The 24,582-nt window shown below is 38.3% G+C and overlaps 2 protein-coding genes and 1 long non-coding RNA gene across 9 annotated transcripts in view; 1 reads left to right on the forward strand and 2 right to left on the reverse strand.

The window, feature by feature from the left end:
• The window catches only part of TMEM237 (transmembrane protein 237), a 49,533-nt gene extending 40,971 nt beyond the window's left edge, over positions 1-8,562 (reverse strand). For 2 of the 6 annotated variants that reach the window (XM_037849646.1, XM_037849640.1), the window contains exons 1-5: positions 8,367-8,562; positions 6,154-6,185; positions 5,472-5,488; positions 4,484-4,540; positions 482-619 (exon numbers count right to left, since the gene is read on the reverse strand). In XM_037849646.1, coding sequence (XP_037705574.1) covers positions 482-619; positions 4,484-4,540; positions 5,472-5,488; positions 6,154-6,185; positions 8,367-8,408 — 286 coding nt within the window. In that variant the 5' untranslated portion in view covers positions 8,409-8,562. Of the gene's footprint in view, positions 1-481; positions 620-4,483; positions 4,541-5,471; positions 5,489-6,153; positions 6,186-7,595; positions 7,650-7,671; positions 8,068-8,366 lie in introns of those variants that run through there. The other 4 variants (XM_037849642.1, XM_037849645.1, XM_037849643.1 and 1 more) reach the window with 4 other exon arrangements.
• The window catches only part of LOC119544289, a 43,480-nt gene continuing 26,661 nt past the window's right edge, over positions 7,764-24,582 (forward strand). For both annotated transcript variants that reach the window (XR_005218812.1, XR_005218811.1), the window contains exons 1-3: positions 7,764-7,957; positions 8,711-8,801; positions 15,545-15,642. This is a non-coding gene — a long non-coding RNA (uncharacterized LOC119544289). The remainder of the gene's footprint in view (positions 7,958-8,710; positions 8,802-15,544; positions 15,643-24,582) is intronic.
• Positions 9,678-24,582, reverse strand: part of MPP4 (membrane palmitoylated protein 4) — a 38,942-nt gene continuing 24,037 nt past the window's right edge. Inside the window, exons 15-22 of the mRNA XM_037849639.1 lie at positions 23,936-23,950; positions 22,753-22,794; positions 18,874-19,044; positions 17,572-17,652; positions 13,323-13,416; positions 12,825-12,933; positions 11,751-11,885; positions 9,678-9,897 (exon numbers count right to left, since the gene is read on the reverse strand). Of these exons, the coding sequence (XP_037705567.1) occupies positions 9,706-9,897; positions 11,751-11,885; positions 12,825-12,933; positions 13,323-13,416; positions 17,572-17,652; positions 18,874-19,044; positions 22,753-22,794; positions 23,936-23,950 (839 nt within the window). The 3' untranslated portion in view covers positions 9,678-9,705. The remainder of the gene's footprint in view (positions 9,898-11,750; positions 11,886-12,824; positions 12,934-13,322; positions 13,417-17,571; positions 17,653-18,873; positions 19,045-22,752; positions 22,795-23,935; positions 23,951-24,582) is intronic.

Raw genomic sequence — 24,582 nt, forward strand, 5'->3', positions numbered from 1 at the left:
TCCATTTGTGATAAAAACACTACAAAAGGTAGGAATTGAAGGAAACTTCCTCAATATGATAAAGAGCATATATGAAAAACCCACAGCCAGCATAGTACTCAATGGTGAGAGACTGAAAGCCTTCCCTCTAACATCAGGAACAAGACAAGGATGCCCGCTGTCACCACTGTTATTCATCATATACTAAGTTGTAATATGCACTGAGATCTGTCTCTGAACTTTCTGTTTTAGTCCCGAATTCAGACCCCTCTCCCATAATCTATACACATATGATTAAAGGAACCTCTTTAAAATGTTCTTGGCTTGACCCATTAGAATTACTCCAGTGGTAAAAAAATTTAAGCAAGAAAGGAAAACAAAACAAAACACACACTTATGGGATATGGTTAGGGAAAAAAAAAAAAAATGGGAGCAGACAGGTTTTTTTCATACCCCCAAACTCACAACTTCTATCACAACCTAACCTGGTTTCTTCACGTACCAAGAGGTGGTCTCTTCTTCTTTTGTCTTCTTTGGACTGGAGCTTCTGCATGTTCTATGGGTTCTTTAGTTGGGGGCTCACTGTCTTCAGATGGCCTACAGACAGCACCCTGATCAAGGCCTTCCAAAGAGGCACTAGCTACAGAAAAACAAAGTGGAAAAAAATAGGATAAACTAAGAAGAGAACACTGAGTCTTTTAAAAATGGGAAAACAGAGAACTAAAATGTTTCCTACACAATAACCTTCTTTTACAGAACTGATTGTGCCCAAAATCTTACTTCCTTCCTCCTCACCTGTAACGCTGAGCTTTAAGTTGATAAAAGAAGTAAGTGAGAAAACAAGGGAATCTGAAAACAGGCCTAGAAAGAACTGCAAAAGATGACAGAAAGCAGCAGAAAACTGCATCAGAACATTCGAACAGGTGAAAACATCATAGAAACTGCTGCTATAGAGAACTCTTATGCCTTAATTTTTCACTGGCCTCTATAAAGTTTAGTCCTCAATTAACAATAAATGATAAAGGCATCATGGATAACTGGAGTTATCAGATAATTTATAAAGCCCTTCATTTGGTCATTCATTTCATCATCTCCCCTCATCAAGTCTTTCAACAGAATTTTAACACATTTTGGCAGATATGAATTTTACTTGACAATATACTCTTGCCTATCTTTTTTCCAAAAGAAGAAATTTAGATGTATTATTAATAAACATATGAATAGAAATAGATGTTTAGCCTCACTAGTTTCAAGAGAAATGCAAATTAAAATAAACAACTTCTCACCTACTAAAGTGACAAAATAAATCTATAGATTGATACTGTCTAATGTTGTAAAGGATTTAGAAAATGTGGCACTCTCAAATTCTGTTGGTGGCAAGGAAATAAGTAAAGCTACCTTGAAGGCAATTTAAGCAGAATCTAACATATTAATAATGCACATGTCCTTTACCTAACAATTCCATAGCTAGCAATGCAACCTACAGAAATAATTCTTCTTACCCACCACACACTATTTTATGTAGAAGAACTACAACAGTGTGTATGGAAGTGAAAAATTAGAAATAACCTAAATGACAAACAGATCAGTGATTATAGTACATTCTTATAACGTAACATTATGAAAATACTGTTTTAAGATGATATAGAACTGATAAGCAAAAATGGTATATAAATGATTCCTTTTATGTAAGAAAAAATAACAGTATCAATTACAGAAATCTTTTGGGTATTTATGTATAAATGAATGGAAGAGGGACATGAACAAAAAGTGCCAAGAAAAGAGTGGTAATCTCTAGGAATAAGTGCAGAAAGAGTGACTATAGAGAGAAAGGAGAAAGGAGGACTCTAGCATTTGCTCCAGATATTTCTGAATTATTTGGATCTTTCACAAAAAATACATGTGCATATTTATGTTGTATAATAAAGTTACTTACCAAAAAAAGATACAGAGTAGCATATAAATAACCAAAAGGCAAGCAACAGGATAATCACCTTCTAAATAATTAACTGTTCTTTATTGTATCTTTGCCCATAGCTATAACAATAAGAATTGTATCCACAATACACTTTTTATCACATTATGAATCGTAATAAATTTAGTATTTGGTGTAGCAAATAAGTTCTACACCAAATTCAAAATTTTTTTTACTGCATCTCTACATAAAGATTCAGATATTATCAAATCTTAGGCTTCAAATTAAATAGTTTTGATGACTGAAATATAAAAGTTAGCTACAAACCAAAGTTGTGTTCAAATACCTTTCTTTTGTACATTATCTACTGGCAAAAACTATGATACAATAATAGTAACTCTAAATGCATCCTGTATCAATTTCAATTTTATATGATAAATGTTTAACTGATTTATATGCACTTAGAAAACATAATATTACATAATGGTGTCATTTAAGAATATGACTAAATGTGGTATTTATTGTCAAATTTAAAAATCATACCTTAGTCAGAAATGCTACCCCAACATTTTTTCAGCTTAAAAACAAATATTCAATGTAAATTCTTGAACCAGAAGTTCGAATACAGGTTACCAAATGAAAGTACATTTAGGGAATGGGGAGTTAAAGCTTAATTGGTACAGAGTTTCTATTTGGGGTGAAGGAAGAGTTTTGGTAGTAGATGGTGGTGAAGGTAGCACACATCACGAATAGATCTAACACCATTGATTTGTATACTTTAAAGTGGTTAAACTGGGAAACTTTATGTTGTATATATGTTACCAGAATAAATTTTTTTAAAAAACCATAGATCTGTACAACACAGAGTGAACCCTAATGAAAACTACGGACTTTTATAGTCAGTAATATAATAATATTGGTACATCAACATGTGATGGTTAGGTTCATGTGTCACCTTGGACAGGTGATGGTGCCGGTTGTCTGGTCAAGCAAGGAGTGGCCTATCTGTTGCTGCAAGGATATTTTGTGGACTTAAATCTTAAGTATGTTGATTACATCTATGGCTGATCACATCAGCAGTAGGCTAAGGGAATGTCTTCCACAGTCAGAGACATTTACTCTAATCAGTTGAAGGCTTTTAAAGGGGAGGTGATAGCCTCAGCAGTCAGTAGTGGGAACTTTTATCTGGACTTCCACCAGCCAGCCTCTCCTGAGGAATTCATCAAAGACCTTCATCAGAGTGCCAGCTTGCAGAAAGAACATATTATATCATAAAAAGACTTTTTCCTTTACAAAATAGCATTAAAATGAGGTGAAGAAAAATTTCAAATGCCTGGACTTTAAAACTTTAAGGGTAAATTAAAACAATTTTATAAAAGTGTGGCAATATTTATCCCCTTTTCTGTCTAGAGTACTGAATTTTTTTTTCCTCCTTTTTACAAAAAGGAAGCACTGGCAGAAGGTTAGACTTAAGCCTCTGCTCACCCCACTCCATCTCTATTGCATCCACTACCTGTGACCTTTTTAAATCCATAAGTACATGTGTCTGTCTGAATATATTTTTAGAGTCTGGCATTTCGGTGAGTTCATAAATATAAATCTCTTTGCACCTCTCTCTCTTTTTTTTTTTTCCTGGTTCTGTCTGTATCTATATGTCTCTCTCTCTATGCATCCATCCATCTCCATTTCTTTCTTTTTCTCCACCCACCATCTATTCCTCCATTTGTTAGGCCATGATAAGCCCATATAAGTTTTAACCAGGTAAAAGGTATGCTCAGCTACGAGCTTTAAGAAACACTATTCAGTAGTGATGGGCATGACAGAGCCCAGCTGGAAGCTACCCCAACTGCTCCAGTGAGAGGAGGAAAGGAGCTAAACTAACTACAGTTGTGATGGTGGAAATGAAAAGGAAAACGAGACATAAATGAGATACTATAGAAGAAGCAAACTTATGAGAGGCGTCAAGTAAAGGGTGAAGTAAAGGGACTGGGAGAATGAGAGTTCCATTAACAGAAATCAGTAAGAAGTAAAAAGTGGTTTATTTTACTGTAGATGATGAATTTTGGACTTGTTGAGTTTGAGCTACTGCTGGGACATCAGAATTATTACTAGATAACTAGAACAAAAAGAAGTTCACAGAACCTGCTCATTATTGGATGATGTAACCCCGCCTTCAAACTCATGCTTTAATGTAGAAGTTCTCTGATTGAAATAAATGTCTCTTTAAATCCAGTATCCTGTTCTAGGGTCTGGAACCAATCATATCTTAAGATAACTTATGTTTGTCTTAATATAACTCCTGTGTTATCTAGAGATAAAAGACCTCAAAGAGACTGAGAACACTGTGGAAGCAAGAGCTTAGTTGGCACAACCCTTTATTTTATAAATACTTCTAGACACTCATCAGGCTGCCCAATTCGTTGTCCCTCACTACCACCAGGAATCCCACTGCTTCAACTACCTCATGGCATTAATACTATCATCAACACAACAATGACAGGAGGCTCCTGGGGCCTTCCCTCTACCTGATCTGTGATGTTTATCACACCTGAGGTCCTGGGTCTCACACAACAAAGAACAACTTCTCACCTGGCATGCTTTTTGCCCTGGGCTTCTTTTTCTTAGGACGATTAAGTAGAATATCATCTATAAAACAGGAAAAAAAAAAACAGAAAAGCCTGCCTAAAAATCAACACAGAGAACAATGAGAAGGGAACTTTTGGTCAGGAAGGCTTTTTTGGCTCTTTCCTAGGTCAAGCCAACTTCTTCACATTAGGGGAAGAAGGTAAGAAATTCATAAGGTCAAATGGAGCCCATGATGTGGTACCAGTAGCACAGTGTGGTCAGCAATGTTAAAAACTGTGACCGAGAAAGTGGGTTCACCAAATATTCCACTGTTCCCCCTACATTTCCCAGCCCCATTACACATAGGTGTGGCATCTGACTGGGTCTGGCCAATAGGCTATGAACAAAAGTGATCTGTTTCATTTGGGGGCCAAATCACTGAAGGAGCCAGTATGTAAACTTCCAGCTTTCTCCTCCTACTATGGCACCTGAGGAGGCCTTGTATTAAGACGCCAGAGCCACACGATGAAGTAGCCTGTAATACTATGTCACCAGTAAAGAAATAGTTAAGGATAATTGCCCTGGAGAGTTGCCACAACCCACTGTGGATTTTACACGTATCAGAAAGAAACCTGTTTGCTATTAAGTCACTGAGATTTGGGGGTTGTTACCACAGCATAATCTAGCCTGTCCTGACTAAATGAGACAAAGAAAGGAGCAGTCTCCATAAAGAGTTATAAAACTAGCCAAAAGTTAACCTCTAAGTGACTCTATTCAGGGATAAAATGCTTTTATATCTGTAAGGTCATCTGGTGGTATCAACCATCGTTAAAAAAAATGGCAGTCATGAAAGATTATTATGTCAAAAACATATTGTTTTGGACAAAAGGTACTTTTTAATATTATAACTTATACCATTCAGATAAAATTTTTATAGAAACATTAAGGAATCCAACTAACTACTGAACATCAGATACTAAGAAAGTTCTACATAAACAGTGAACTAACTCACCTTGAACAGCCCTTTTACTTGACACCAATCAAATTTAATCAGCAGGACAAAGACAAAAAAAAAAAAAAGAAAAAAGAAAAGAAAAGAAAAAACTCTTATCAATTACAAATCTATTATGCTGTCAGATTGAAAACCGACATAAATCATTACACATTTAAAATAAATTTAGCTTTCCCACAATGTCAGCTAGTTTCAAACTAGCCTCTTTATAAATAATGAGTTGTTTAACAAAACTGCTAATAAAATAACCACAATATTTATGAACCCACATATATATTCCCTACTCTCTACCAGTAAAGTAGAGTAAGCAGATTAAGAACTCTTATTTTGTCACTGATTAAAATCAGCTTAAACTCTGAGGAAACTATTCTAGAGAACAAAAGAGGATCAGAATTCTGATAAACAAAACACTAAAATATTCAGAGTGAATCCATTATCCTACCATGTTAACATTCAGGCTTTTAAACAGAACACTGAATTATAACTGTTAGCCTAATGATTCAGAGATTATCTACCTTTAAAATTTCAGAAAGTCTCTTCCAAAACTTTTTAGGAAGTCTTTTTTTTTGAATCATTATACTTTTGCAATGGTGCTAGGCAACAGTCAATTTTTTTTTTTTCACTTCATTCATTTTTGCACTTTTAAAGCCCAATAATGAAAGTACTGTAAATTAGTTTTTACCTCGGCACAGGTGGAAGGGCTCGCGGAGGAAGCTGGGGAACAAAAAGGAGAAAACTACTTATAATAAAAGCCTACATCATCTTTACTTCATGTACCTCAAACACCATAAAAGCCATTCTTTACAAAGCCCATTGTTCAAACATGACAGGAAAAATGCAATGGATCAGACTAGTATCCTCCAATCTTTCTTTTATGTTCATCAGTAAAACCTGAAAGGTACTAATGAAAATTAATGGACTATTTTAAATTTGTTTTACCATTTCTAAATGCATTGGAGAAGCATTTAGAACTAATTTAGAACTAATGAACAAAACAAAGAACCCTGCTTTCATGGACTTACATTCTAATGATTTTAAGTATTCTGAAGACAAAAATAAAATTAAAATAAAGAGCAATGAGTTAGTGAATGAGGAAGGGAAAATCTCTATAAGGTATTTGAGCTGAGAACTGAGTGAGAAAGGAACCAACAGAGAGGAGCAAATGCAAAGGCCTTCGGGCAGACTAGGCTTGGAGGGTTACCAGGTTTAAAAAAAGAAAAGTAAAGAAAAAAAAAAGGGCAACAAGGAAAGGCAGGCAAGAGCCAGGTTCATCAGGGCCTTGCAGAACAAGAGGAGTCCTCTGGGTCTTGTTTTAATTCAGTGGGAAGCAATGGAGATTTTAAATCACATGGTAAAGTAATTTTTAAAAGATCACTTTGAATTTAACAAGAAGTGTGGATTTTAGGGCAGCAAGAATGAAAAAAGATAAAAACATAAACGCTCCTTTACATGAATAAGAAAAGTTGTGTTTGCAATTCAGAGAGCATTACAGTTGAGAAATATTCTGAAATCTTTCAAAATAAAATACTAACAGATAGGCCTAGAAATCAATTTAATGTTCCAAATATCCCATAAGCTTGCAGAAGACACTGATTCAAAAGGATTAAATGTTACATAGAGACAGAAAGTAGATTACAGGTTACCAGGTGAGGTGGAAGGAGGTGGGGGAGGTGAAAAGTTACTGCTTAATGGGTTAATGGGTACAGAGTTTGTTTGAGGTGATGAAAAAGCTTTAGTACTGGATTGTGGTGATGGTGGCACAATATTGCGAATGTAATTTAAAAATTAAAATCACTGAATTGTACACAGAAAGTGATCAAAATGTTTACAAAAAAAAAGAAATGAAAAGGGTTAAAATAAAGTAGACACTTGCAGTTTGTTCAACAATTATCCCATTTAGCAGTCGTTCCAACAGTGTATTAACACAAATGCTGTAACATTGGGCAGACTGTCTCAATACTATCTAGTAGTCAGAACCACAACTTAAAAAAGGACAATCACATGAATGCGCTTTTGTTCTAAAGATGCTGTGGATCGCGTTCTATCCAAGGACCCAGTTCAAACAACTCCACATTTCAAAACTCCCGCAAAAATTCCTTTCACCCACCTCGAAATCAAACTTACAAGCCTCTAAAAGGTAGATCGGCTCAACTGAACACAAAATCTTCACGACTCAAATAAATAAAAGCAACTCGCTTACCACCGGCTTCTTTCCCATCCTGTCTAAAGCCGCGCCCGGGGGCCACGCGCGCAGGCGCCGTCCGGTCGCAGCATCGCGCAGCAACCCCCGCCCCCGCGGCCTCCTCCGGGAGAGGGTGGGGGCGAGGTAGGGAGCTTGGGCCTTGTCTGACCCCTCAAGTCCACCCTGGTGGAAAAAGGGCCTCGCGGCGAGCCTCACCGTGCCCAGCAGGGGACTGCGGCGGGCACGACACAACAATCACGGTTTTTCCCGTGGTTTCCCGAGTGGCTGCGGTCATTTCTTTGGGGTACGTGAGGGACGATCATGATTAAGCCTCTGCTCTCAAGCAGTGCTCTCTTTCCTGGGCAGCTGACAGCCTTCCCGAAGGAGCTGTAAAATAGCCTCGGCTGCAGCACCGAAACCCACCCTGGCCGGGGCCGTGAATACGTACGGCGTCGTCATGGCAACACGGGCACTTCGGCCCCTGGAAGCCTCTCTTGTGGCTCCTGGGGCTATGGCCCCGGCCTCCGCCGACGCACTGCCAGCCCCCTGCCAAATCTTTCAGCCCGGGAGGGGCAAATGCGCGCTCCTCACTGGCCGGGCCCTCATTTCTGGTCCCCAGTCCGCTGGCGTCGGCCCTGAGCCAGGGGCGGCTGCTGTGTTAAGGCGCCCCCCACCCTGCCGCTTCGCGTGGCTGGCGCGCCCTCACCGCTCACCGGGAGGTTCTCTTCCAGCCGAGGCTCCGAGTCGGGCCTCATGGTGCCCTTCCTAAGGGGCTCCCGTGGCAAAAACCCCGCGGGCGGGAGCCCGGTTCCCCGGGACCTGCGGGAGGCGGGAGCTTCGGGGCCGTTGGATTAGGCCGCCGCCCGGGAAGCAGATCTCCGCCCGCCTCTACGGGGCCTGGCTCCGCGTTCTGAGGCGGCGGGATTAGGGCCCGACACTCCCCTTTCGTTCCCCCGCCATCCCCCATCCCCACCCCCATCCCACTCCAAGCCCAAAATTGCAGGGCGGATGTGCGTCTTTGTGGTGATACAGGCTGTTTTCACATTTTTTCCTCCAGTTTACCTTCCATTTCAAAATTGTGTATATCGAGTTCGGGAAACCTTTTTCTCTCTCAAGGAGTCACAACATAAAATCAAATCTGGGCTCACGTAAGTATCATTAAAAACTACTTAATTTTCAAGTTTTTTTTTTTTTTAAGAAAGTTAATATATTTATTCACCTTTAAGAACTACAAATATTTTGAAACATGCACTCAGGTTTGTCTTATAGTTAAGAAGGGTGGGAGGATGGTGTGACTATGGAGTAAAACAGAACGATGCAGAAGATAAACAGATACAGAAACGAGGAGTGTGAGTGGAAGTCCCAGACGCAGAGAAAGAAAGAAGAACAAGACTTTTCATGGACTAACATCCTCATCTAGTAGATTTCTCATATATTGTTCTCTAGGACTGAAGTCGATTACCTTTTCCTAATTTAAGCATAAATGTGAAATGTTGGCTTTTAGGAAGATTAATGATTGGACAACCCTAATCAGAAGAATAACTTTTCCTTGTAGGCTGGTTTGTAAATGTTGAGGGCAGTGCAGTTTCTGTTTGTTTTAATGTTAAACATGTATATTCTTCTTTCTTGCTGAGTTAGTCAAACACTTTTTGGATAGACATCATTTGACAGACATATTTTCATTAAACAGAAATTTCATAATGTACAGTTTCTGAAATTAGATTATTTTATTTAAGGAAGCTCTTTTTATCTGAATCTTGCAAAGACCATATGAAATCAATGAAAAGTTCTCATCTTCCAGTGATTTGACATTGTTCATGCTCTCACCATTGTTGCAAGTGAGATAAAGGAAAAGCTTTTTTTCAAAAGCCAAGTAGGCGATCCACATACACAATACAAATTTTTTTTTTCAAATAAGATTAAATAAATAAACAGCAGTACTTTTAAAGTTGCATGCAATATAATGGCCCAATGTTGTACATTACAGTTGTTATTCCAGATCTCTGTAAAAAAGATATGTTCTTAAAACTCCAGCATTTCACTCCAGCCTCCCTAACACTCAGCGTTAAAGGAAATCCATGTTGCTGGAACCCACTGAGGCTCCTCCTGAGCCTTCCTTACTGCAGACAACAACTGGGCACATGCATCTTGCAAGTTGTCATTCACAATCACATGATCAAAAAACTGGCCAAACTGAATTTCCATTTTTTGGGCTACATCCTCCATCTCTTGCAAGTCTTCATCCTTCAGCAGAAATAGAAAAATATGATAGCACATATTTAATGGGACAAATAGAAGTAATACAGTTTGCTATGCATTCAGTTGAGAAGCTATTTAAAAAAAAAAAATTAGGTCAAATAAATGTACTCTCTTCTAAATCACAAAACTTAGGATTCTATGTTTAGTCTTACTTAATGTCTCCCTGGTTAGTGTTTCACAAAATTGATTCATGGACAGATGACTCCCCTCAATCTCCCATGTAGATTTAAATTATTTTATTCTATTTATTTAAACACTTGAAGCTATCATACCATATACAACATAAAACCAAAGCAAATTTACCAATTAAATAAAATTTAAAATAAAATTCAAATGAATATTAATCTGTTAAGAATTACATTACTTTGCAGATACAAAATGGCCACTTCCAGCAGAGGGATGATACTCAGTTATGACCCAGTTCTGTTGAACTAGGCATATCTAAACTGTATTTGCTTCACAACGACATTCATCTGTAACATTCTGCATTGCAACTATTATGAAACATTCATTAGTGAAGGTCATTTGGTCTTCACTTGTCACTAGTGCATTAAAATTCATTGCTATTATTTTCTGAAATATCCATGACAACTAAAATAATATTGCTTATTGCCAATGCAGTCATAAAAATGAATGCAAATCAAGCACTGAAATTTGTAGCAGTGCTTCTTTACAAAGTGGCCATACACATGATCAGAAACAATTGTATGAATTTGCTTGGACTACCATCAAAATGAGAATACAACTTTAAATGCCCATAATACCCAGAGAATACATCCATAGTCCACACTCCTAAATGCAACCTAGAGAATCAGACTTTCATATAGAGTAGTCATTGAAAAAATATGAAGACAAAATAATAAAAGATAAAGGATAATAAAAAGATACTGCATATTAAATGAAACAAAATAAAGTTTTAGTGGCTGAGAGATTTCAAATGGAGTCAAGAGGTTACTCGTGGACATTCCTATGCACTATAATAGATAACACCTCTTAGATTTCAATGTATTGGAATAGCTGAAAGTAAATACCCGAAACTATCAAACTCCAACCCAGTAGTCTGGACTCCTGAAGACGATTGTATAACAGTGTAGATTACAAGGGGTGACAATGTGATTGTGAAAACCTTGTGGATCACACTCCCTTTATTTAGTGTATGGATGGATGGATGAGTAGAAAAATGGGGACAAAAACTAAATGAAAAATAAGGTGGGATGGGGGGATAGTTTGGGTGTTCTTTTTACTTTAATTTTTATTCTTATTTTGATTCTTTCTGGTGTAAGGAAAATGTTCAAAAATAGATTGGGGTAATGAATGTATAACTGTATGATGGTACTGTGAACAGTTGATTGTACACCATGGATGACTGTATGGTATGTGAATGTATTTCAGTAAAACTGAATTTAATTTTAAAAAAAGATACTGCATATTACAGACGTACTACAGCATTTTAAAGTAAACTCTTAAGTGAACTTTTCTCATAAAATTAATAATCCTTTTTAAATACAAATAGGTTTATGCACACCCAATTTCTGTGTTAAAGAAAAAGGACTTTACAAACTGTGGCTTTGGGGCCTTTTCTTTTTAAGCTAGGAAGGAAGGGAGAGAGGGAGGGAGGAAGGAAGAAAGGAAGGAAGGAAGGAAGGAAAAAATAGCACCATAACATTGATTAAACTTAAAATATCTGAAATTGATGTCCAGTAAACAAGTTATAAGAGTATTACACATTAAATACAAAAATTACATTCCATAACATAGGAATCCTGTGAAAACATGGAGTGATTTTTTTTTTTTAATTAGTAAAAACAATATATTCATCCACTTCCTCTGTATCTTGCCTTGAACTTCATGTCCACAAAGTAGTCTGTAATGATCTTGGCATTTTTCCGAGATTGCTTCATACAACTTATGTTAGATGGCTTTATATATATGACATAAGGCTTCAATTCATGGGTTCGAGCCACTTGAATACCCTACACAGAAAAATTAAATGTACATTTAAAAACAGGGGTCCTAATTTCCTAGAGTCAACATCTCAAAATTTCTAAGACCAGAAATTAGCAATGATATTTAGCCACAGTACATTTTCATCTATCTCCAAGTCCTCAACTCCAAAAGACAAACATTTTAATAATCAAGAAGGGGGCTCTAGAATATGCAAGGCTCATAAAATATGTAAGTGGCTTTTCCACTTACAAGCTAGGAGACCCTTATTGAAATCTAAAAGTAGGATTCTATATGTGTTCTCATGGGACAAAGACATACTCTTGAGGTGGATCAGCTCTTTTTCACCCTCACTTCCATTTCCTCTCACTATTACCTCTCTTTGGATACTCCTGCCATGCTGCAAAGCACTGATGACCAGATTTGATCCACGTAAGAGCAAATCTCTCTTCCCTTGATTCTCTTTAGCTCATAAGTTTTATTTTTAAATGACTGAGAAAAAACACAAGGACCATAAAAATTAGGCCTACACATTGTATGTTCTTTATCTTACTTTAACTTGCTCACCCCTGTCCATTCCACATATGGTCTCAGGAGTTAGCTATAAATATGACAACATGGGAACCTTGCTTCCTTGTGTAAAGCAATATCATATTCCCTATACAAGAAGTTACCTTGATGCCTTTGAGAGCCAGGTCAAGGCAAGAAAGATTCTAATTTTTCTTTATGCTCTACTGCTCCGTTCTCTTTTTTTGCCTGAGAAATAAGACTTCTTCCCCAACTGAGGGCAACATGGTGGCAACTGACCCTTCAGGTAATATCTTAATCCCTAGGTATGGGAAGTGGTTTTTATCCTTAAAAGATTAATAGAATAAAATGTCTCAACTATAACCTACAGCATGTGCACAAAATAGATGATACACGTTCATTATTTTGGAGAGATGGGAAATATTCCACTTTAGACCCACCTGAGGCTCTAGGTCCATGACACACACCTTTCCTTCATCAAGGACTGCTTGAACAGCATCCACACTAGTGCCATACAGGTGGCCTTTGTATTCACCATACTCCAGCATTCTGCAAAGGTAGGACAAGGAAAGTAAAATCTCTTTCCTCAAGTAAAATGCTATTAGTAAGTAGCATGAAGGTAAACTCCAATAGAATCAAATATAAATATGAAGACCTTGCTAGTACAAAAAGAATTAGTGGATATTCAGCAGGATCAAAAAAAAATTAGAAGAGCCAGGACTTTACTTACCCAAATTTTCTAAAGTTTGCAGCTCAATACTGCTCCTTCTCCAAACCTGATGAATTGGTGCACTAGTGTATCAATGTACATTTCTTTACTTAATGCTTCAGAAACAAAAGGAATTAACTGGAGCTTTAGACCATGCATCATAATAAGGAATCTATTGTGAATGCAAAGCAATTAGAAGCAAGAATTAGATTCTGAACCTCTGACTTACCTATGGTTATATATGAGGCTTTCAAACGTTTCCTTTGACACATAGTGATACTCACGCCCGTTCATTTCATAACTCTTTTTGGAACGAGAAGTGTCTATCAAAAAAAAAAAGGAATGAAAGTTTTTAGTCTTCAGATGTTTTTATTGTCAATATATACTGGGATAAAATGGCCAATCAAAATAAACAAACGGATACATAAATAAGATGCTAGAAACAAAAAGAGGGAGCCAAATTGGTGATAAGAAAGTAAAAGTTCTCATATCAAAATCAGCTAATTCAAAAACATTTATTGAGTGCTCACAGTGTGGTAAACAATCCATTAGGTATTCAGTGTTCCTAAGGGAACACTCTAATAACCTGGTATTACTTCAAAACAGGCAGTAGTGAATTATAAAGAAGCCCTCAGGAGCCTAAGAGCTCCTAGATAGCAACAGCAGCAATATTTTATGTTCGGATAGTGCATTTCCCACCATTCATTTCATTCCCCACACTCCTAGCTAGGTGAAATGTTATTATCCATATTTTACTGATGAATAACTGAAGCTTTTGGAGAGTAACTACCTTGTGCACAGTCATAAATCCAAACTAGAACTAAGGTGCTCTGACCCCTACCTGGACTAATGTTTTTTCTACTACACCAGATAGTCTCAGATTTGAAATGGAGAAGGCCCACAACATTTTGAAGTCTTTCTATGATACGTTAATAACCAAGAAGAGTGGTGATTAGTTCTAGGGATCTCCAGAGGGAAAGATTGGCAGAGTCTGATTCAGTCTGATTCTTTGATGTGGCCACTTTGATTATAGACTCTTCAACCTAAACTAGAATGTAGGAGTTCATCAAATAGTTAAAAGTAATTTATGGTTTGTTCATCCATTTATCCATCTTATGTGTACAGTGTCCACAAAGTTCCAGGTATCACGTTAGATTCTTAGAACACAAAGATGAAGAAGACACAGTTCCAACTCTGTGTCCTATAAGCTGCAGAGTTAGTCCATTGATCTGTATTTCAACAAATTCCCCTTATTCATAAAGAACATGTAAATATGATTTGATAAAGTTTAAGGTGAAATAGATCAACACCCAATGATATCAACACATAGAAATGATCCAGTACCTAAATGATAAAAGATCTTAAACAGATCTTAAACAGACCTTAAGCAGATCTTTAAGGGGCACAAAAAGCAAAGGACATCTTGGGGTTATTTTTGTTTTCTCTTTAAGTCTCTCTTCAGATCCTCAGAGTTCTACAATTATGCCACTTCTCCTTTAACTTCCTACCAAAAAAAAAAAAAAAAAAAAATCTAGCAAAACCCTACAGCTTCCATGTGATAGTGAATTATGTTAATATAAGCCTAAAACGATCCCTTCTCCTTTGGACTGATCCTTTGGATGGTAGGTCTGTGAATTATCATGTAACTCAAAGTATCCATTTTAAGTTTAAAACTGTTCACTCGATTTAAAAAGCAAAATATGGGCAATATTTCCTCACTTGGATTGATAGCTATCTTTACACCTTAAAATTCTTCTATGTTCTGTGGGCATTGTATTTTTATCCAGATTATTGAAAAATAATGTTTCTTTCATAGTTTTCATTTTTGAGATTAATGCACATTGTTACATGTGTAAACAGTATTTGAGAAAGCACAACCTATGGGATGTAATCATAAAGTAACTTTTTAATCTCCCATTGCCCTTCTGTGGGGCAAGAGCTTCTCCTCGCCTGGATGAAAATCTAGCAGTTTCAAAGATTCTTCTGATCAATTTTAGATTAAAAAAAAAAAGTCCACCATCATTTATGCCACAAAACTCAGTCTCAATTTAGCAGTTAAAATTCCATTACCCTGTAATAATCAAAATTATGAGCTTCATTGACATTTTAGGCCTCTCCTCTTCACATCTACTCAGAACTGCCTCACCCAGGAAAGCCAGAAGTCAGAAAAAGAGTATGATTCACTTCTCTTTCCCTTCTCTGCATTTCTACTGCTCCTTCCCCAGTTTTACACCTTTCAAGGGCTGGAGTGTAGGGAGAAAGAAAAGGAAAGCAAGGCAGAAAAGTTTCTATTTGACTGATACTGTTATTGACGGGCTCCCATTAGACTTGGCAGATGTTTAAATCTGGTTCTTGCGCTCCTGGATGGGGTATTGTCTTATTTTGCAAACCCTATGACTTCCACTACTATCATCACTAATGCTGGGTATCTCAAATCCATCTTTATTCCAGTCACTTGTGATTACTTCCACTGCCCGTGGTATCTGGTGGTCTCCTTCTGCCTCCTCCTACTGACGCTTCTTCTTGGGCAAGAACTAAGACAACTCCAGGTTAGCTCTCTCCCATATCACCTGCCCAGATCAGGTCCTTGGGAAACATCCCAAATCTTTTGTACTAACAGACTCTACAAGGCAGCTACTTCCCAAACTACAGCCATTGGCTGCATCCTCTAAGCTGTCATCCTTTAGATTTTCCAGGTGTAATTTAGACGCCAGTCTTCTGTTGCCCTAAACTGTAGGGGATACATAGTAAGTTCCCTAAATTGAACTCCTTAACTTCCTGTCTTTTGCACTGAGGTGAAAGGGGTAGTGCCCATGAGCTCACACTCTTCCTATGTCTACTGTGTGGGGGTGGGGGGTAGGGGTGGTGTGTCAAACTCAGCATAACTCTCTCCAGTAAAATCGCCCCTCAAAATCCCACGTTAATCTCCCTTCCCATCCTTTTTGTACTTTTGATGCACATGAAGGGCTTATGTGATTTTCACATACCTCATTTAAAGAGTCACATATTAGTGCCTCAGTCAAAACTTACATTTTCACACCCTTTTATTCATATTAGAAGCTATGCATTATTGTAAACCTTCTATTTTCTTGAATTCAGGGATTCCATCTCAAGTCTTTATCTTTTCTATTTTTACCACCAACCTCCCTGTGCTGGTTTGTATATATTATGTCCCCCAGAAAAAGCCATATTCTTTAATGCAATCTTGTGGGGGCAGACTATTAGTGTTGATTAGGTTGGAACCTTCTGATTGAGTGTTTCCATGGAGATGTGACCCACCCAACTGTGAGTGATGCCTTTAATTAGGGTGTGACCTCTTGATTGAATGTTTCCATGGAAATGTGGCCCTGCCCATTCAAGGTGGGTCTTGATTAGTTCACTGGAGTCCTATAAAAAAAGCTGACAAACAGAGGGACTTCAGAGCAACTAAGAGTGACGTTTTGAAGAGGAGCTGCAGCTAAGAGAGGACAAAACGCCCCAAGAACATTTTAGAGAATGCCATTTTGAAACGCAACCTGGGAGCAAGCAGACACCAGCCTCTTGCTTTCCGAGCTAACAGAGGTTTTCCAGAGGCCATTGGTCATCCTTCAGTGAAGGTACCCTATTGTTGATGCCTTACCTTGGACACTTTATGGCCTTAAGACTGTAAATTTGTAACCAAATAAACCTGCTTTATAAAAGCCAATCCATTTCTGGTGTTTTGCAAAACAGCAGCATTAGCAAACCAGAACACCACCACCCCCACAACCACTCTCCCCCAAAAAACCCAAACAAATAGCTCTTCTTAGAGGACTTTAAAAAAAAACATTTTTGGGGGCAGGGTGTGAAGGGGATACATTCCAGTATGAAACAAATAATATCTTATATTTTTAGAATTGTAGTTCTCAAATGTCTTAGAGCTTAAAAAAAAATTATAAATGGGGCAAATGGAGAAAAATCTGGAAGATTACATACTAGGAGATGGCTTAGGAGTTGGTGGCAGTAGTGAAGGGGAGACTTAGGGGAAAGAAGGGAGCCAAGGGTAAAAGGAATATAGGAGAATATCATTTTTTAAACTGCAATGTCTGATATAATCATATTTATAAATTTATATGAAATTATGTGTGTATATATTAAATTAAAAAAAAAAATAAGAGAAGTCATTTAAAGAGCCAAGCACAGTGCCTGGAAAATAGTAAGCACTGAATGAATGTTAGCTATTATTACTAAATATTAGTTTTCCTGAAAGATCATCTATGTGATTGTTAAGAAATGGAAAAAGGATAATCAGCTTTTAAATGTCTAACTAGCTACATGCCAGTACATCAATTCTCTTTATTAAAGTAAACATACTTAGAAATACCTAAGGACCAGCGCTGTATTTCTGATATTTTTACAACAAAGATGGTATGACATAGTTAAGTGAGGCAAATACATTTATGGAGGCAAAGAAAGTTTTGCCAAAACATGAACTGCTATGAAAGAAAAACAAAACATACGTGGCACAGCACTTTGAAAATGGTTAGGATTAAGTTCAATAAGGTGTCTTCTCAGTTCGTTTACTCCAACACCAGATGGTCCTAAACACAAAAAGTCACATACAGAAATCATTAAAGGCGGATAAAGATAATTATATGGTGGTGAAGTCATCATCATTCCAAACCTTCTATTGAAGAAACTTGAAAGTGAATGTTTTTAGGGAAATTATATATCTTCCTTTCTCACAAATTGGAACAACTACAGAAAGCTCTAGGGAATTTTCCTGGCCAGTGGAGTAACCTGCATTTCAACATTCAGAAATGAGAGTAGGAGCTGCAGGAGGCTGTCACCCCAGCAAACTTCATCTAATGTTGGACACAGTGGGAATTCACTAGCATGATTTCAGTGGAGATAATCTAATACAACCTGCCTTTCTTTTTCAAATGAAGTTTCTATTATGTTGCATTCCAGAAACCAGCCTCCACGATTACAGGGTATGTGATTTACCGAATGCAGCGGCACATTTCCTGACAGGTGGAGGTGTCAGTGCACCCATGTCCATCCGGATGCCCGGCTGACTTCACGCGCATAAAAACTATGCAGTTGCACAGGGCCCACGCATAGAAGGGCCTCACGCTTGGTTTAATGCTCTGCTGTTGCCATTTGAAATTCTTAATAATATTTGAGCAAGGGCCCCTTGTGTTTTCATTTTGCACTGGGCCCCACAACATGTAGCTGGTCCTGGCTGCAGGGTATGTTGTTCTGCCCTGATCACAGTTGGGATACACAACAAGGATAGCAGGAAGACGTACACTGCTTCCGCTGCAGGGACCAGCTTAACAGAGATCTTGGTCACCAAAACAGGTCACCCCGGCACTATGTTTGCCCTGTTCTTTAGCACCAAAGGTACAGTCCAGCAGATTTTAAGCACTTTCTAAATAAGGTAGTTAGAAATTTCTTGGGGAAATGGACTTTAAGGATTTTATTTTCCTAATACATATTAATGATACAGTCTGGGAGCACCCTCATCTACATTTATAGAACAAATTCTAAACAAGCAAAAATAGATACGTCGGTTATACCTCATCCTAATGCAACTTGGAATACTACATTCAATTGTACACTGTAAAAGCACGACCCAATAAATTTGTATTTATAAATATACATATATAAAACAGGCTTTATTTTGGAAAAAAAAAAAAAAAAAAGACCAGCTATTTATATGGGGGTCCAAATAGTAGTTCTACTTTTACCACTACTCCTAACATATCAAAAAGGAAACTTCATCGTGGAAGAAGAAGACAGCGCGTACTGGGACATACCCATGAGCACTATCAGGCGGTACTTGTCTACAGGGCGTCGCTGATACCTCACCACCTCCTCGTAAGGGGCTCCCACTGCTCTGTAGCAGCTGCTGGTGCAGCACACACTGGTGTGCAGCTGGCTGAGATGAGACTTCCTGCGACAAAGGCGCATGCTGCGGCGGAAACCAGCTGGGGAGGGCAGAAACAGAGAGAACCTAAGATCCAGGGCAGGAGAGATTACTCCTTGCTTAAGATCTGATGAAGCACGTAGTGACCAGGATCCTAAAGTGTTAATTAATATAGTCATGTCTGTCTGAAATTAGAAGAGACGAAGCAATATGAAGAGGGGGAAAAACACACACACAAAATGCCCTTTAAGTTGCATCAAGCACCCTCTGTTTGCCAGGCATTGTACCAGGTGGTGGGAATACAGTCATCAACTACACGAAACCCATTTCCTCATGGGATTTACATTTTATGGGGGAGGAGAGACAAAAATAAACATCAACAAACTAAAAATAAGTACTTGGAAGCAGGGTAAAAGGAGAGAGAGTGATGGTGGTGCTCTTTTAGATGGATGGTTCAGTGAAAGCATGTGAAAAGTTGGGAGAGCAGATAGCTGCATGAAGTAACCGAGTCAGCCAAGAAAGCATCTAGCAGCATCAGGCAGAGGGACCCGCAAATGCAAGGGTGCAAAGAAAGGACCAGGCTCAGGATGTTTGAGGCCTAGGCAGAGTGGTGGAAGATGGGGTTGGAGAGGGCTGGGGCCAGACCACGCAGGGCCCCAGGAAAGAGTTGGGTTGTGATTAAAGTGTGATGGTAATTCATTGGATGGTCAAGGACTGGGTGTGATGTGATCTGATATATATTTCTGAAGGATTCCTCCAGTTGCTGTGGGGAGGATATAAACGTAGGGGGAACAGCACAGGCTCGGGGGAGAGCTGTTTGGAGGCTACTGCAGGAGTCTGGGCAACAGAGGACAGTTGACCTAGACCAGGGTGGGAACAGTGGTGCAGGCTTGTTATCCACCTTACTCACAAAGACACTGTGGGGCTTGAATCATGTCCCCACAAAAGCCATGTTCAGCCCCAACCCTGGCCCTGTGGGTGTGAACCCATTTGTAAATAGGCCCTCCATAGATGTTATCAGTTAACGTGCTCCCAAACTGAAGAAAGGTGGGCCTTAACCCAATATGGGCTGAGGTCCTTAAAGCAAAGGGAATTGGACACAGAAACAGAAAGCCGCAGGAGGAGCAAGATGCTGGAGTCAACAGAACCCAGAGGAGAAAGAAGAATTTCTATCTCTACTTCAGCCAAACAGCTTCTCTTGAGGAATTCAGTATCACCAAGTTCCTAATTTGTGACCTGTCCTACAAAATTCAGACGTGCCAATCCCCATGGTCATTTGAGCCAATTCCTATATGTATCCTGTCGGTTCCAATTCTCTGGAGAACATTAATACAGACACAGACAGGTTAGATGATTGCCTACAATTGTGTAATCAGTGACAGAGTTGGACATCTTAGTCCCAATTTCCAAACCCTAGAATTCTGCTTAATCTATCCAACAAATCACAGGGCTTTCTGGTATTTTCAGATGCAGTTACATGCATATCTAGGGCTAAAGTAGAGACAGGCAAAAGAAATGAAAACATATGTCCACATAAAAATGTGTACACATAAAAAAAAAAGCCAAAAAAAAAAAAAAAATGGAAATGACCCAGGCAAGTGCATGTACACACGCGCATGCACACACGCACACACACACACACACACTTGACTAGCTTTTCCCACATCTTCAACAAGTTCTCCTTTCTTTCCTTAGCAGTGAAAAGAAAGCCTGAAGCTTTCAAGCTTTCCTCATTGAGACCTGAAGCTGTAGCATCACTTCCAAAAGTACTGCATTAATGGTCCTAGAATGGGGCTCTATATTCTTTTAAAATTTTATTATTTGAATTAATTTCAACTTATAGAATAGTTGCAAGAATCATACTTGTAATAAAAGGTTTTTCTTGAAACTTTTCATGGTTGCTGATATGATGCTCAATTACCCTGAATACTTTAGTGTGTAATTTCTACAAAAAGGTAAGAATAACCTTTTTACATAACACAACACAACCATCAAAATCAAATGATTTGAGTTAATTAAATGCCAGGTTTCTCATCAAACTTTCACAAACATTCATTCATTAGTTTAGTATCCATTTGAGATTCTTGGCTGAACTAATTATTACTATCTTGATTGCCAAAGGGTGATTTTCTAATTAAATCATTCTTCTATATGTATTAGTTGACATTCTATTTTAAGAAAATCTTTCCCTTCTTCCAATTTATTTATTTATTAGATTATTTTATTCATTGGGTTATAACCAGTTACTATGATTATGTATTTTGATGCTCTAATTGTCTCCAATTTGGTCAGTGCTATCTCCTTCAGAATGGCTTCAGAATCTTTTTGACTTGTCCCCATCATCCTTTGAGTACTTTCTTTCTGGCCTAATAACATGATCCAGATTAATCTTGTCATTTTCCTGCCTCATTCTCAACAACAAAGATTTCTCCAAGGAGTTCTAATTATTTTTTGGCAAGTGGTATTTAGAAACCATGATCTGTTCCACTAGGAGTGTTCATTCTAGTGGGGTTTACTGTTCCCAGATTCCTCTCAGTAGACAGAACTAGGGACTAGATGTGTGTATATAAACACACATACACACATTTATATCTAAATATATTGAAAACTATGAGTTAACTCTATTACCTACTACAATGCAGATCCAACTCAATAGGATTCTTTCTAGCCTTTCCCCTTTCCATTTTTGTAACTCTCTTCTCTAGCAGTGAGAAATATGGCTGTTATTATCCTCAATACATTTATATTATCAATTCCCTCTATATGGAACCCATCTTCCATCACTGCTATTTCTTCATATGTGGACCCCCTTCTCACCCTAATCAGTCTCTGGCATACCACACTGGGTTGTTTCCATTGCTGCCACCTCCACACTCCCACACACCCTCACATAGATTCTAATACCCCAGATTAAGCGTCAGACGCCTTCCTTTACCTGCTGAGGCTTTGATTCCCCACAGCCTCTATAAAGATGCCCTTCTTGCCCAGCTCTGACACTTTCTGCAAGGCTGCTGCTATTGCCCCTGCCACCACCCTGCCCAGAGGCTCTCCTTACTCTACTGGTTCTGACAACCTGCACCAGACCACCAACAGCCTGACACACATGTCCTCCTCACCCTACTCAGACTCTGACACCCCACCCAGGCCTGCTTCTTCCCCACCTTCATGCAGATGCCTACCTTGTTCAGCTCTACCTAATGGCTTTGGGGCTGAATTATCTGGAAGTGAGGCAGGCAGGAAGGGAGACACAAAGATGACCTGTATTTTTGAAAGCTTCTCTGATCATTCCAATGGGATCCTGGCTTGAGAACCAACACAGTAGTTTACAGACCCTGCAGCCCATTCTCCTCCCCCCGACTCCAGATGAATGGGCCACCAAGGAAGCAGCCCTGAGTGGTTTTAAACTTGTAGGGCCTGATCTTTGGAAAGCTCTGCCCAGTTAAGAGATTATGGAAATGAGGCCATAAAAAGCAGGTTTGATAATCAAAGAACTGGTCTCTTTAGAGTAAGATAAATAGATTACGGAACAGTCTGAAAGAGAAAGAAAAGATTTGTGTTCAAAGAAGAATAAAGAAATACCTAGGGGAAATTAGATGAATTATAATGAATGATCAATAGATCTGAAGATTGACTAGAAAAAAGGACAGAGGAAAACTAAGACAAAGAAAAAGTTTGGTAATGTCCATCAGCAAAAGCAGCTTTCAGAAGGTCAGGTTGGTATGAATATAACTTGGCAAAGGACAAAGACCCACCTCTTCTTGTCACCTACCGATAAAGAACTTCTGCCTATAGCCAACAAGTTCCTCCTTGTCTGCAACACAGAGAATGGCCAGAGCAAAATATGTGGGTGGGGAGGAAAAAAACATTCACTTAGAATGGATGTATGAAATTATCTTCAGATTTTCAAATGACACTATTTCAGTAGATGGCAACACAGTTGAATTTCTCCTTAAACAGCTCGTTGAGGAATGCCCTAAGCCCTTTCCATTCTATTTTTACCTGCACCAAATTACATAGACACCCTTCAGAATTTTAGCATTACACTGCATGTATTCTATCTAGTATAGCTGAGAGCAGAAAGCACTTTTAGGCTTGCTTAAAGTTATGAGTAAGACATTGAGTAACAGTAAAAACATAAAGACAGCGTACACATTTTTATACATACATTAAGAAAATTGATTTTTTAAAAAAAGATGACTAACCAGCTTTGGCTTTAACTTGCAGATATGGGTATTCCTGTAAGTCCTATATAGTCTTTGTTAGATATAGGTTTTTTTTTTTCTCCCTTTTAAGATGATTAATTCTGTATAAAATTAGTATTTGCTCTATGGCTGCCAATTGTTTCTGATTGATTAGGAATCAGGAAAACAAAAGTGAAGGCAACTGTGCCCTGAGGCTCTGAAGCATCTACAGCCTGTTTAAACTCCTGTCTCTGATTCCATTGAGGACTCAGAAAAATTGTCATGAACTCCATCAAGAAACATTACAAAAAATGTTGTTTTCAAATTACTTTTTTACCTATACTGAACTTTACTTACATACCACTCTGTCTGTGTCTGATCATTGAAATAATACAGAGAGAGCATTTAGAGTGAACTGACATACCTGGCCCCTTTTTCCTTAACCTTTTTTTTTTTTTAGTATACATTTTAAAATATAAAGAAATCACACCAATATTAATTCCATCTTTTGGTGAGTAAATACATTTTTCTAAGTCAAATATGTCAGTTTAAAAGGAAATGTTTACTTAGGAATTTATTCATAAAGCTTAATTACTTTCATTGCTCATTTTTAAATATTTCTAGAAAATCAATATTGAATCATTGATTTTACCTTTAAAATATCAAATCTTCATGTTAAAAGCTATCCTGTCCAGTATTCACTTTGAGGCACTGAAAGATCCGAAACATAGCTCTGTTTGGCTTACCCAGGCAATAAAAACAAACAATTACCTTCTGAAAGCTCCTCTGGATATTTGGGCACGTAAAGAAACAAACGTGAAAAAGTTAAACCGTGGAGAAGATCAAGTTAACCAACAAATGAAGGCAAATGATCATAGTGAAGCATTCCTGTCACTGTCAGCAAAACTTGTAACATGGGTGAAGCCTCCTCGGGGATGAACAGCACACAGTGGGGGACTCAGAAACTCACTAGACTCCTGGACATTTTTTTATCTAGCCCTCTACTTAGCTAGCACAAAGACGGGCTTGAAAGAGAGAAATTATAGGAAGACTTGTGAGTCTTCTCTCTCCCTCTCTCCAGAGGCCACGTTGCTGCCCCTGCTGTGAGGTGGAAGGAGTGAGGGGTGGAAGGAACACGGGCGGTCATCGGCCAGTCCTAGTGCACAAAGTTTCCATCGCCAGTAGACCCCTTGAAGAGAATTGGAACTGAATACGAAGAAAACTGCATTCTGTTTTCTTGACGTCTTGAAACTGTGCGGCATTCTCTGATTTTAAAAAATAACTTCCATGCGGCAACGTGGATGAACCTTGAAAACATTACGCTAGGTGAAAGAAGTCAGTCACAAAGACCTCATACTATGTGATTCTTACTCATATGCAAGTCCAAAACAGAGAAATCTATAGAGACAGAAAGTAGA

This window comes from Choloepus didactylus, chromosome 9 (genome assembly GCF_015220235.1).
Source record: "Choloepus didactylus isolate mChoDid1 chromosome 9, mChoDid1.pri, whole genome shotgun sequence".
Taxonomy (NCBI): Eukaryota; Metazoa; Chordata; class Mammalia; order Pilosa; family Megalonychidae; genus Choloepus; species Choloepus didactylus.